Source organism: Enoplosus armatus, chromosome 23, assembly GCF_043641665.1.
Source record: "Enoplosus armatus isolate fEnoArm2 chromosome 23, fEnoArm2.hap1, whole genome shotgun sequence".
NCBI lineage: Eukaryota > Metazoa > Chordata > Actinopteri > Centrarchiformes > Enoplosidae > Enoplosus > Enoplosus armatus.
Window position 1 is genome coordinate 12,040,014 of NC_092202.1, and position 11,594 is coordinate 12,051,607.

The 11,594-nt window shown below is 41.2% G+C and overlaps 1 protein-coding gene and 1 pseudogene across 1 annotated transcript; one reads left to right on the plus strand and one right to left on the minus strand.

Annotated features, from left to right (window-relative positions):
• Positions 1 to 801: 801 nt before the first annotated feature.
• LOC139306351 (U1 spliceosomal RNA) lies at positions 802 to 955 on the plus strand (annotated as a pseudogene).
• A 1,828-nt stretch (positions 956 to 2,783) lies between these two features.
• tmem88b (transmembrane protein 88 b) lies at positions 2,784 to 6,260 on the minus strand. The gene is made up of 2 exons (XM_070930117.1): positions 5,859 to 6,260; positions 2,784 to 3,068 (listed from the first exon to the last, which is right to left on the minus strand). The coding sequence occupies exons 1-2, from the start codon at positions 6,258 to 6,260 to the stop codon at positions 2,784 to 2,786; spliced, it is 687 nt and encodes a 228-aa protein (XP_070786218.1).
• Positions 6,261 to 11,594: the final 5,334 nt, after the last annotated feature.

Consider the following 11,594-nt stretch of genomic DNA (forward strand, 5'->3'; position numbering starts at 1 on the left):
TTTTTTCTTAAGTATGGGTCTTTGTGAGGTAACTGAAAATAAGGTTTTGCATATTGTCCAATGTTCTACGCATTCGCAAGTGTGCAGGTGCACTTCCACCTCCCGACAGTGTTGCCAAATAAGGATGTAGTTAGTTTGATTCTCCACCAGGCGGCGCCGAAGCTCATTATGCGTCTGTATCTGCCCATTTAAAAAAAGTGGAAGGGGCTTGTCGTTTGACAGTGGAGCCGCCTAAATAAAAATGGAACGGATGACAATAATAATAGTAATAATAATAAATGTTTTGGTCCTGCTGTACTTAAACTGCAGTATACTAACTGTTTGGTCATTTGATTTAGGGAAGTTGCAAAAATATGACGTTATTTATACTGTAGTTATCAGAGAGATAGTTAGGTATGTCACTGTTCAGGTACCCCTGTAGTCGATGAATAAATCCAAAGCTAAAAACGGAACTCTCGCTTGTTATCCAACATTTATAACAAGTGAGACTTGAGGAGTAAACCATAGAGACTGTAGTGTATCGAGCGCAAATGTTTATATCAGTTTGCAAAAGTGAGAAAAAACCCGGAAGTAGCTGCCTACGTCACATATAAACAATACGGCAAAGCATGATGGAAAATGCAATAATACTAACCACTAAAATTTATTTTGTTTTTTTTATGTTATACGACTGGTGTACAAGTTAAAACCCATTAGATTGTTGTTTCCTACCTAAACGTGTATCGCTGCTTATTTTCGTGACACCGTCGGGCAGACTCGTTTGTAGCTGAATGCCTCCTCTCTGACTTTTGTGTACAATTCATATTAACCTGGCTAGGGAGATACCATGAGCAAGCAGGTGGTTTACCCAGAGTGAGACCTAACCAATGCACTCTGGTTGTGCTAACCATTGTGAATGTGTGAACCTTGACTGCATGATTTCTGGTAGTGGGGTCTGCGTTCATTCTCTCCCCTGTATTAATGTGAACAAAATGACAATTTGTAGTTGTTGCAGTGTTTGTATTTACTGTTGTGGTTGGCACATCAAGGGTAGTAGTTATTGCTGAGACACAGGTATATCACACACTTGATTGGGCTTTTCCCACGCTGTTGTTCAATATTGTTTATACAGAGATCAAGTACACGAACACAAGGAGGTAGTCCTTTAAGTTGCGGTCCTGTCAAGAATCAGTAATGCACAAAATGATTGTACTGTGTTGCACAGACACGTTTGGAGCATGTAGTGTTGTGTGCTTCTTGCTGACAAATGTACTGAAGGCAAAGACATACATTGGATTAGAGTCCCCTTTGCTGTCTGCATCTCCATTCATGAGGGATAATTTACTACAAAATTACTCTCGTGTGTTGTGAGATGATTAGCAGGACAGGAAAGCAAAATGTATATCCGCAATTCAAAACAATGTTTTCATCTTTATCCTGTTCATCTCAATTACTGGACACATTTACCATCTCAGGCCTTTAAAACGTATTCAGATCAATCAGTCTGAGAAGAAAAATGACTCTTTGGTTAACTTTTCACAACTCTTAGACATATGCAACCTGTGAATGGCTGCAAATAGACCTTACTACATTTTGATAGGGTCACAAGCCAAAAAGGTTGTGAACCACAGGCATGCAGTACGCTTGTATTAATCTCGGTGTGCTGAAACGTGGTATCAGCCAAAATGTACCCAATTCTTTCCATGTAATATACTATTTATAATTATGATTTAACAGTCTTCTTTGTCCCAGTTTTTTGGTCTCGTGTTGTTCCCCTCTTTCATCGCTTGGGGGAGACATTAACTACACACTGTCAAGCCTACCACAGTTAAGGTTTTTTCTGCTCAGTCCCAAGGCTGGCTTAACCTACATGCATTTTATAAATTCCACTGTTGTTGTTTCAGACCTGATTTCTCAAGGGACATTTTCTAACAATAGTGACGGTAAAGCCAGGTAGCTCTGGTGGCACTCGGAAATGTTTTTGAACAGTGTGTACATTAACATTGGTGTTGGCTGGCACTGAGGCCAGCTTGTTCGCTCTTTAACTGGGAACAATCTTGCATAATCCTTTCCTTTTTCCTAGTAGTAGACTCAACCCATCCAATGCTAATACAGGACAGACACGACTCCAGCTGAATCCAAAACTTTATTTATTACTACATTAGACAAATATGTTTTCATAACATAAATGTGATAAGATACAATTATTTAGTGTCAATACAACCTTTTTGATGTATGCTATTTTCCGTTTTTCTGATGGCCTTTTATTCATTTTAGTATCATGCTGTTTTCTTGTTTCTATGATTGTTTACATGAAACAATATACATTTGCCCTGGGGATATACATTTCACCTGGGCATATATACTTGTTATTTTGTCCAGAGAATACATGCTGTGTTTGTACTCGGCCCTCTGCTTAATACTTGAAGACACCATGTTTTAACATTCCAGTTACAACATGGTCAAAATTCCAGTAATAGTCAATGTGTCCAGTGGAATAATACCAACAAACAAAATTGCCCAGGACACCATGTTCATTTTTCTGAACAATCATTGTTACTCTGATGTTAAAGCAGGGTGATTAAGTCATTAGTCAGTATTTATAACAATGTAAGTTGTCTTCAGGATGTTCAGCTGGTTGTTATTGTAATTGCCATTTACAACTTCCTCACTTCTCTGGTATATACTGTTCCTTATATCCACTGCCCTTTCTTAGTCATACCATACAACCCCTGTCTTGTTCAGTTCCCTTCATATTCATCTAATGGTCTCCCTCACCCCCCACCCCCTTCTCCCCCTTCATCTCACACCCAGACCTTTCCCTTCCCGCTACTATTAGCTCCATCTCGGCCACCGCAACAGCCAGTGCCCAGGCCTCTGTGCTGGGTGGCCGGCAGGTTCTTGTACACGGCCCGGCTGTATGGTATGAAGCACAGGCCCAGCTGGAGGTGCCGGGCCAGGCGGCAGTATGCAGCCAGCGCCAGGACCAGCAGAGGGGTGACCAAGAGGAAGCCCACCACCAGCAGAGCCACACAGCCTCCGTCAGTCAGCAGGTCTGAGCAGTAGGGGGTCGTCCCGTGAGGGCGGACCTGGGGAGACGGGAGGAGAAAGACAGCAGTTGGAATGATATGGCGGCAGGGTGTCGTAGAGGTGAGTTTGTCATTCAACCTGTGTCAACATTGTTTAAACCTTTATTCGACTAGGGTAGCTTCACTGAGACTAATACATTTTCAGGAATGTGCCACTCTCACACATTCACATCTGGCAGTTGCCCAGTAAAACCCCAGTCTGATCTGAGAGCAGCTCCACTGGTGCAATTGGGGGTTAAAGGCCTTGCTCAAGGGCACCTCCGTTGTGGTGATAGAAGAGGAAAAGTACCACTCTTTCCCCAATCTAACTTTGTTCTGCCGGTCTGCATATCAGACTGGCTTCTATCCAGTCACAATCCTGTTTCTTGTGATCTGAATGTTTTATGGTCTTGTGTTTATTAGTGCTTTGAGAAAATCTTCTTTGCCTTCAGATTGAGGTCAAAGGTCAGGGGCAGCTGCAAAGACACTTAAGCAGTATGCATTAGATGATGATGTAACAGTGTAACGCAGCACTGAGAGCACATTATACATTAAAATTTGCAGAGTCAGGCAGAGATTTTAAAATTGGGTAGTTGTGGAATAGTATAGGCAACCTTTAGTATTATTCAGTACTTTGAGTTGTCGTTGTACATATAGAACATCAATGATTGAACAGATGACGTGCTCTATGTGTTATGTGTGTGTATGAGGTGAGAACAGACACCAGTTGGTAGTCTGAGATATAACACTCTCTCACACTAACACACACTCTCACACACACACACACTCATTAGCATCTCTGATTCAAAGATGATCTGTATATACACTGTATGTCAAAGTGTACACTGTTCCTGGGCTATAACACTGGGGGAGTGAGAGAGGGGGTAAAAAGGCTTTGAGTGTGGGAGGGGAATGGAGAGACAGCAGGCCTGAATCATCCTTATCGCCCCCATGAAGGATGAAGTGAACATTCGAGTACATGAGGAAAGTGCAGAGAGTAAATATGGTGTGCAGGACTGACGGAGCTCGGGGGGGAGAGGAGCATTCATTATAGTATAGGGCATGCTGACAGGGTAATGGCTATACTGAAAAGTTAAATATTTGTATCTTTGAAAGTCATTGATCATCAAGATGAATCTCCAATAAGGTCAATGTTATGGCTTGATTCATCAACTTTTTAGGAGAAAGTTGTGCATTAGTTATATAGTATAATAGTTTACGGGGATCTCACACAGTTGTGAAATGACTGAAAATGGTCATTTCCAGATCTTGGTAGTTCCATACTTTTTAAACAAGTATAGAAATATTGTGATGCTACCCTGATAGATGATAGGGTTACAGCTGGCTAGAAAGAAATCACAGCTGGAGAGTGAAAGCAAAACATGGGGAGGGAGTAAGGGAAAGACTGAGCAAGATGGTGTAAACTGCTGTATGTGGTTTACAGGGGAGCTTTGAGGGTTGGAGTTGTAACAGATAAGACTCACACAAGTATGCCCATGTTTGTTTTTACTCTGTGAGACCTCCTGTATGGCTCCATATCTGAGCCAGGTTTTATGGAGAAAGCCCTTTTTTAAGAGTGTGCTTGTTTTTGCTCATGTGAAATATTGCGTTGGGTGTGTTTCTTGACAACAACTGCAAACAGAATTCCCTCAAATATCTTGAAAGTGTCCCCAATGTTGCCTGCTCAATTCAAAGAAGCTAAATGCTTAATTCACCTTCCTTTTTTTTTTACATTTCTTCTCACCACTTTCTTTTATTTCTCCCCCTCTCTCCGTCCTCCCAGGTCCTGGTTAATCCCTCTCTAAGCTGCTGTCACATGAGGTCTAATTGTGAGAGAGCAGGAGAACAGAGAGAATCCTGGTCTCTCCGGTCATTAAAGAGGTCGTCGGCCCACAGAAATGCCATCGGTATGCATTAAAGTCTCTGAACCATGATGACTTTTTGGGGTAGCCAGGATAATTCTTACTGACTGATGTGTCAAGTAGGTTCTTTTGTTTGAGTTAAATGTCTTCTTTTATATTTTCAGCTGTTCTCATCACATTCTGTGCATTTTCATATTTTGTCTATTCCCAAGCGTCCTTTCATCCCCAGCTAGCTACCAAACACTCTTTAACTTTTGTACTTTGACGTCTGGCTCCCTAGACTCCTGACCCCTTGCCTTCTCCAGTTCATCTCCTCAACATCTGAAAGAACCTCAGACTTATCTGATTATAAAACCTCTCATCACTGATGGAGCCAAACCCCACCCTAAGCCCCTAGAACAACAATTTCAAACTTTCGGATCAAAGTTATGAGATTAGGACTTTTTAGATGTTTCCTAAAAAGATGGATGTAGCCATCTCATCTTTTATTTTAGATGTAGCAAATGTGTATGTTAACATTTACCCTGACATGCAAACACGTTTTCACTCTCTCACCAAAGAGGATGGCACTGGTTTAAGATGTCTGTTGGATGTTGATGTAAATTACCTTCCTTGCTAATCAAATGAAGGCTTGACAATATTTTTTGAGAGCAAATATTAGACTTAATGTCAGTGGGTGAATTATTTGTCCAGAAGTATTAACCAAGGTTAAACAGTGCAGTCAAACAACACATTTCTACACAGAAGTTTGCCCTGACTGTCTGTATGCTTTGGTTCAGTAAATTCTCCCACAGAATAAATAGGAAGCCTAGAGCTGGGTAGAAATTCCAAACACGTCCTGCAAAAATGCTCTTGAGTGAGCAGCTAGCTAGGTTAAGTAAAGATCAAAATCCTTCAACATGCATACTTGTGCTCACACTCACTCATCCCCACTCTCCCCCTTACTTACTGTAGAGTGGCAGAGGAAGCCAAACACCACCATGACGATGGCCGGTGTCAGGATGGTCCCGAACACCAGTCCAGCGAGGCAGGCGTTGATCGTGGCAATAACCAGGTTCTGAGCTGTCACTAGCACCGAGCAAGCCCAGCAGTCCAGGGACCCCCGCAGCTCCAGAGGAGCTTCGCTGCCCCCGCCACCGCTCTCAGCTGCAGAATAAGGAGGAGGTACGACCACACGTGAAGGTGTTTCTCTGCCTCCACCCACAGCGGTGGTGGATGCCAGGGAGTTGGAGTGGTGAAGATGCTGGTGATGGTTGATATGGTGATGATGGTGGTGATGAGGCGGCAGTTCCTCGGACAGGTCCAAGGTCTGGTGGTGGGCCCCCTTCTCTAGAGTACCAGTCATACTCATAGTGAACTGTGGGCAGAAAAATAAAACGTATCAACGGTGTGAGATGGAAATAGAAATGTTATCAGAATCAGCGACATTTTGTCATTGCGGATGTTTTGAAACTGTCGGTCAGCCCTGAGTAGCAAGTTTCCATATATCTTCAGAGACTGGATGAGCACGGTAGTCTGGTGCCATAGTGTTGCAATACTTTTGAACCTAATCAAATTCCACTCCTCAAAGACTTAGTGGCTCTGGGTTCACTAAGAGTTTAGAGGTTTTATCCATCAGGAAGCTAGCCTTGTGTGATGCCATCTGTACGGTGATGATTATCAGAGAGCTGATTGGACAAAAGGAAAGGGGCCCATAATTGTTATATGTGGTCTTTGCAGTAGAGAGATGAAGGCTAGCTGGCATCAAAGTCTGTTTGTGTACAACTGGGTGTTGTCTGCACGTGTGCTTGCGCTTATACATGTTGTCATGCCAGTGGGTTATGTAGAGATAATGTATTAACAGAAATCAGATGCAACCACTGCCTTTAATTAGAACAACACAATATGATGCTGACGTTGTACCACCTCAGTACATTAGATTTATGTTAAAAGCTTCATCTGTAAAATGTCCGGTACAATACATCTTGGGATAAGGGTTAAGGAATACTTATCAATGATTATGTTAATGGTAAACTAATAATGGCCCATATATCATTATCAGATTACTTTCTCTCAGATATTGGTATCAGCCTAAAAAAATCAGTACAGAGTAAGACAAGTATGTCATAGAAACACTTGATAATTAATTCCTCACTAAGTAATGGCCTCATAAGCATTCAATATTTGATATATGGTTATGGCACAACACTGGCAGTTTAACTTGACTTATGTTTTATAATTTAACATTTCCTGCGCTGTCGTCATTAAACACAAATTTCTTTCAATGCTCATATTTTTAAATTCTGAGTCCAGGTCCTCCATGTAAGGTTTGTTTTGACCCAAGCTCCTGTAGTTAAAAACCATAACACTGAATGAATGCTGTGTTAGATTTTATCTGGTACGCAGCTGTGTCTGTTACAGGATATCCTCACTTCTCAAAGGTCAGGAGACAGTGATGCCCCAACCAGACAGGGGACATCTCTGAGTAACAGGGCCAGGTCAGCTGCCAAAAACTACATCAATGGAAAAATCCCTTTAGAGACGACATAGTCGCTTTCCTTTTAGCCAACACGACAGACAGATGATAGGTGCTTTCACATATACATCTTTACTGTTAATTTGAATATATTTTGCCTTTAAGGCGTTGTGCATGAATAATTGTGTTATATTGTAATAGTGGTAAATCTCATAGTAATTTGTTTGTTCATTACTGCTAAAGTACCATATTGGCATACTGTGTGATTAAACATATGGCATCACTTTTATGTATGTGTACACACACCAGGATGCTCTGGCTTGCGAGAATCTATTGCTGAAGTGTGAGGACCAACAGGCAGTACCTGTGTTGGTGGTGGTGTGTAGGTCATATTATAATCAGAATCAGAATTATTTATATTATTTATTAATGCAATAATGATAAATAATATTAAAGTATTACTTATGCTGAAACAGTTGAGGAAGGGTCCAATGAAACAGCTGCTTCATTCATGCTGTTTTTCACCATGTTAGATAGTTCAGCTACAGCTAGTTTGAGGATGTAAGTTAAAAAAAAACACCTCAACTTGAGCTTCTTCTTTACACTTTCACACTCGCATAACATCAGAATTGACAGTGGAAGACATTATTTACGATGCTGTCCTGGCTGCTTTAGTGTTGTTTATTTTCCACGTCTGTCTCCCATTGTTGTCCCAAGTGTTGTTTTAAGGTTGAAGGTCATGCAGGAAGGACTGGCAGGAAAGTGTGTATGCGCACACGCATGTGTGAGAGGTGACTCATTGTGAACCTCACTGAAAATACATTTAGGCGCTCCACCCATTCTACTCACTGTTCTTATTATCGTTTGAATAGCATTTCTTTGAATAACACGTCATGTCATTGTTGCCAAAATTAGGAATTCTAAATCAGGGAATATTGTGCAATGACATTAATGCAGGTGGCACATGGTGGCATGTATTCATCCAGTACATCATCTTGGTCAGTTCTAAACTCAGTGTGCATGCCATCATGTAGATGCTCAGCTATTTCTTACATTGTTATCAAGCTTGGATGCTGCAGGGAGATTTTCTATTGTTCTCTCATTCTATTGTCTTGAACAAAGCAGCTGCATTAATTATGTTATTAATAATGTCTCTCAGACCTCTAAGACCTGTTGCTTTATGTAGAACATCAGTAGTAAATAAGATCTTTTAGCTCCTTTTCACTGTAATCAGTTGTACGAAGACGTCTCAGGATTGGATCATAATAATTTAATAATTAAATGTGTGTGAGTGATGCAGCTGCGCTCGTACTCACATTGTGCTGTGGGCCGAGGTGGAACTCTTGCTGCTGGTCCTCCAGATTGTTGCTGCTTTTCTCACTTTTTAAGACCACTTCAGTCCAGTCAGTCCTCCACGCACCCGCTCTTCCCTCACACTTCAACGAAGTCCTTCAAGTTTTCTCTTTATTTCTTCAACTCTTGACTCTTCTCTCTTGAAACAGGGTTACTTTTCTGCTCTTTTCCTTGAGAGAAGTTCAAAGAGCTTTTGGTGTGTTTTTGGAGGTTCCCTTCTTAAGCCTTATCTATTTAGTGGTGGTATGTTGGTATGTTGGCTTCCTGCAGCTCTGGTCTCCTGCTGCTTCTTCTCTCCACTATCCAGAGTTGTCAGTGGAGCTGATTACGTCCCAGAGTCTCTCTTTTCTTTTCCACATGCAACATCAAATTCCTGTGCTGTTGTTATAAGGTAGTAACACAGAGATTCTCCCTCCTCAACGGCTGAAAACCACTCAACTCACAATTGCAGTGGTCTTTGTTTTAAGTATGTCAAACTTCTGTCTGTCTGCCCTCTTTTTATCCCCCCATCTGACTCCACAGTGCTGTCTCTCCTTCCCTCCCTCCTCCTCCCGTGCTCCCTGCATCCATCCCACTCTCTCTCTCCACCCACCAGGCTTATCAGCCACCCTGCCTTTCTCCAACATCTCCTCTAAGCACATGCATTCCACTTCTCATATCCAGGACATGTTACACCCCCCCTTTAGCCTGTCCCTGTTGCAGTGGGGGCTGGGGGTTGTGTGTTGGGGGTCAGAGCGAGGTGCCTTGCCTGATAAGTCGAGGTTCAGGAGAGCAGAAAAAGAGGGGGAAGGGCGACAGAGACAGACTCGTGTGTTAAGTGTAGTGGAGAAGAGGTATCATGGTGTTGAACTCATTATTCAAGTTGTTTATTTTGTTATGTTTGGTTGTATAAGAGTCATGTTGAACAAACTAGAACAGGATACTATTTACAGCAATCTTCAAAAAAGTTTTCAATTCATGTAAGGAAGAGAATTCAAGATGCACTGTCAGACAAAATGAAAAGGCTTTACCACTTGAGTTAAAATGTCCTCATGGTTTTATCAGTTTCATACGTTTCACTGCTTTACCGGTCGATAGCCTTGGATGATCTTCTTTATATTTATGAATAGAATTCTTTAAAGATTGCTGTGGGATTCATTTTTCTCTAGGCTTTGCTATTGGGTGATGTGAGATTGCTGTATTGTATTGTAGTGCTTCATGTAAGGGAAGTTCATGGTACTTGTGTCCTGTCTGGTATTGCTCTTCATGTATTTCTCTTTAGCTGGAATAAAGGAAAATGGTGATAAGTCAGTGATTTTCTTTTCTCAAATGGCCTTTAACGCTACCATCTGCTAGAAATGTTGACACTTTATCTGTTTGCTTGGGAAGAACAGTGCCCTCTTCCTGTTATATGCTGTAAAGTAATCTGAAAGCTACTTCAGTGTATGTAGGATGCAAGTCTGCTGTGTACATGTAAGTGTTGCTTGCCTTGTACCTGAGTTTTCGATGCAGCTGTGTTAAATAAAGATTTTATTAAGGACTGAGCTTATTGTGTAGAAAAAAAAACCTTACTAGTATGAATGTCTAATTTACTAAATGTACTAAATTAGACAATGCTAACACACAGTACATATACTGTTGTATCTTTTGAATAATGCAATTACTTCTTGTAAGAAAATTAGCTATTCATTAGCACCAGTGGAGCTGAAAGGGTTTTGCTTAATGACATTTAAAGTAGAGGAAACAGTGTTATAGGCCTATATCCTGCTCTTGAAGGACATTGTCTCTAAACGTGGCATCTATTTGATGCTCTAAAACTTCCTGTTGTTAGGACTTGACAAAGCTCAACCTTGAGCTTTGAAGCATAAATGACCAGCATCCATGTAGTTCTCATTCTTTGTTGGTGAAGTTAATTACTTGATCAAGACTGAATAACAAGATCAGGTTTATATCCCTCAGAAGTTGAAAAGTTTGTTAGAAGTTTATACTGAATCACTTTATAATGTGTGGTTTGGAAGCAGAGTCTGTGGAGGCTAAGAAACAATGTGTACTGAGGTTCAGATGGTGGTTCATTATAGTGGAGGTCAAACCTCTTGTGTAGTAAGACGAACAACAGAGAGCTTTACTGCAGTGACATGATGTAAAGATATGAGGTTTTGTGAGGCCAAGAAAGACGTCAGTGTTGACGATATATATGTACACTATCTGGAGATTTGATTTGATAAAAGCTTGGATTCTCCGGAACACAGGGTTAGAAAAGGAGGATGAAGTAAGAAGAACAAAGACATCGAGGAAGACAGTAATCAGTTAAATGATGAAAAGATCAGAGCATCAGCTAAATAATTAGTCTTGCCTGATCCTGATTTTCTGCCCCTTTCCCTCTGCTTTGAGCTTGCAATGTTTGTTTACTTCCAGCTCTTCTTTGGTCTTCATGCAGTCCCTTATTTTCTTTGAAGAGGCCGGTGTGTGTGTTTGTAGAAGATATAGGTCTAAAATTACAGTATTTTGATGTCTGAAACGGTGAGGAACTCATTGATATATTAGTATATGGACTTGTCTGTCATTAGATGATTTTTATCATTTAATTGTTGGCATTGCAGTCTTTGATTTGGTGTTATGTCACTGCTGTCATTACAGATGAAATAGCTACTACATAATCTCTCCTCTCATCCTCAACAAGAGCAGAATAAACAAACTTCAAAGTTTTGTCCGTCATGATTACACCATGTAGTCGTGATTGGACTGCTGAAGTATTTTGTCTTTACGGAGGGAAGAGCGTTCGGACGGACGGACGGAGGTGGTCTTCCTGTGTGGTTTGAAGCAGGATTTCCTTCAGTCTGTCCAGTAATCCTTGTCCCTCTGCCGCCTACGTAGCCCCTAACTTGACCTGAGGACACG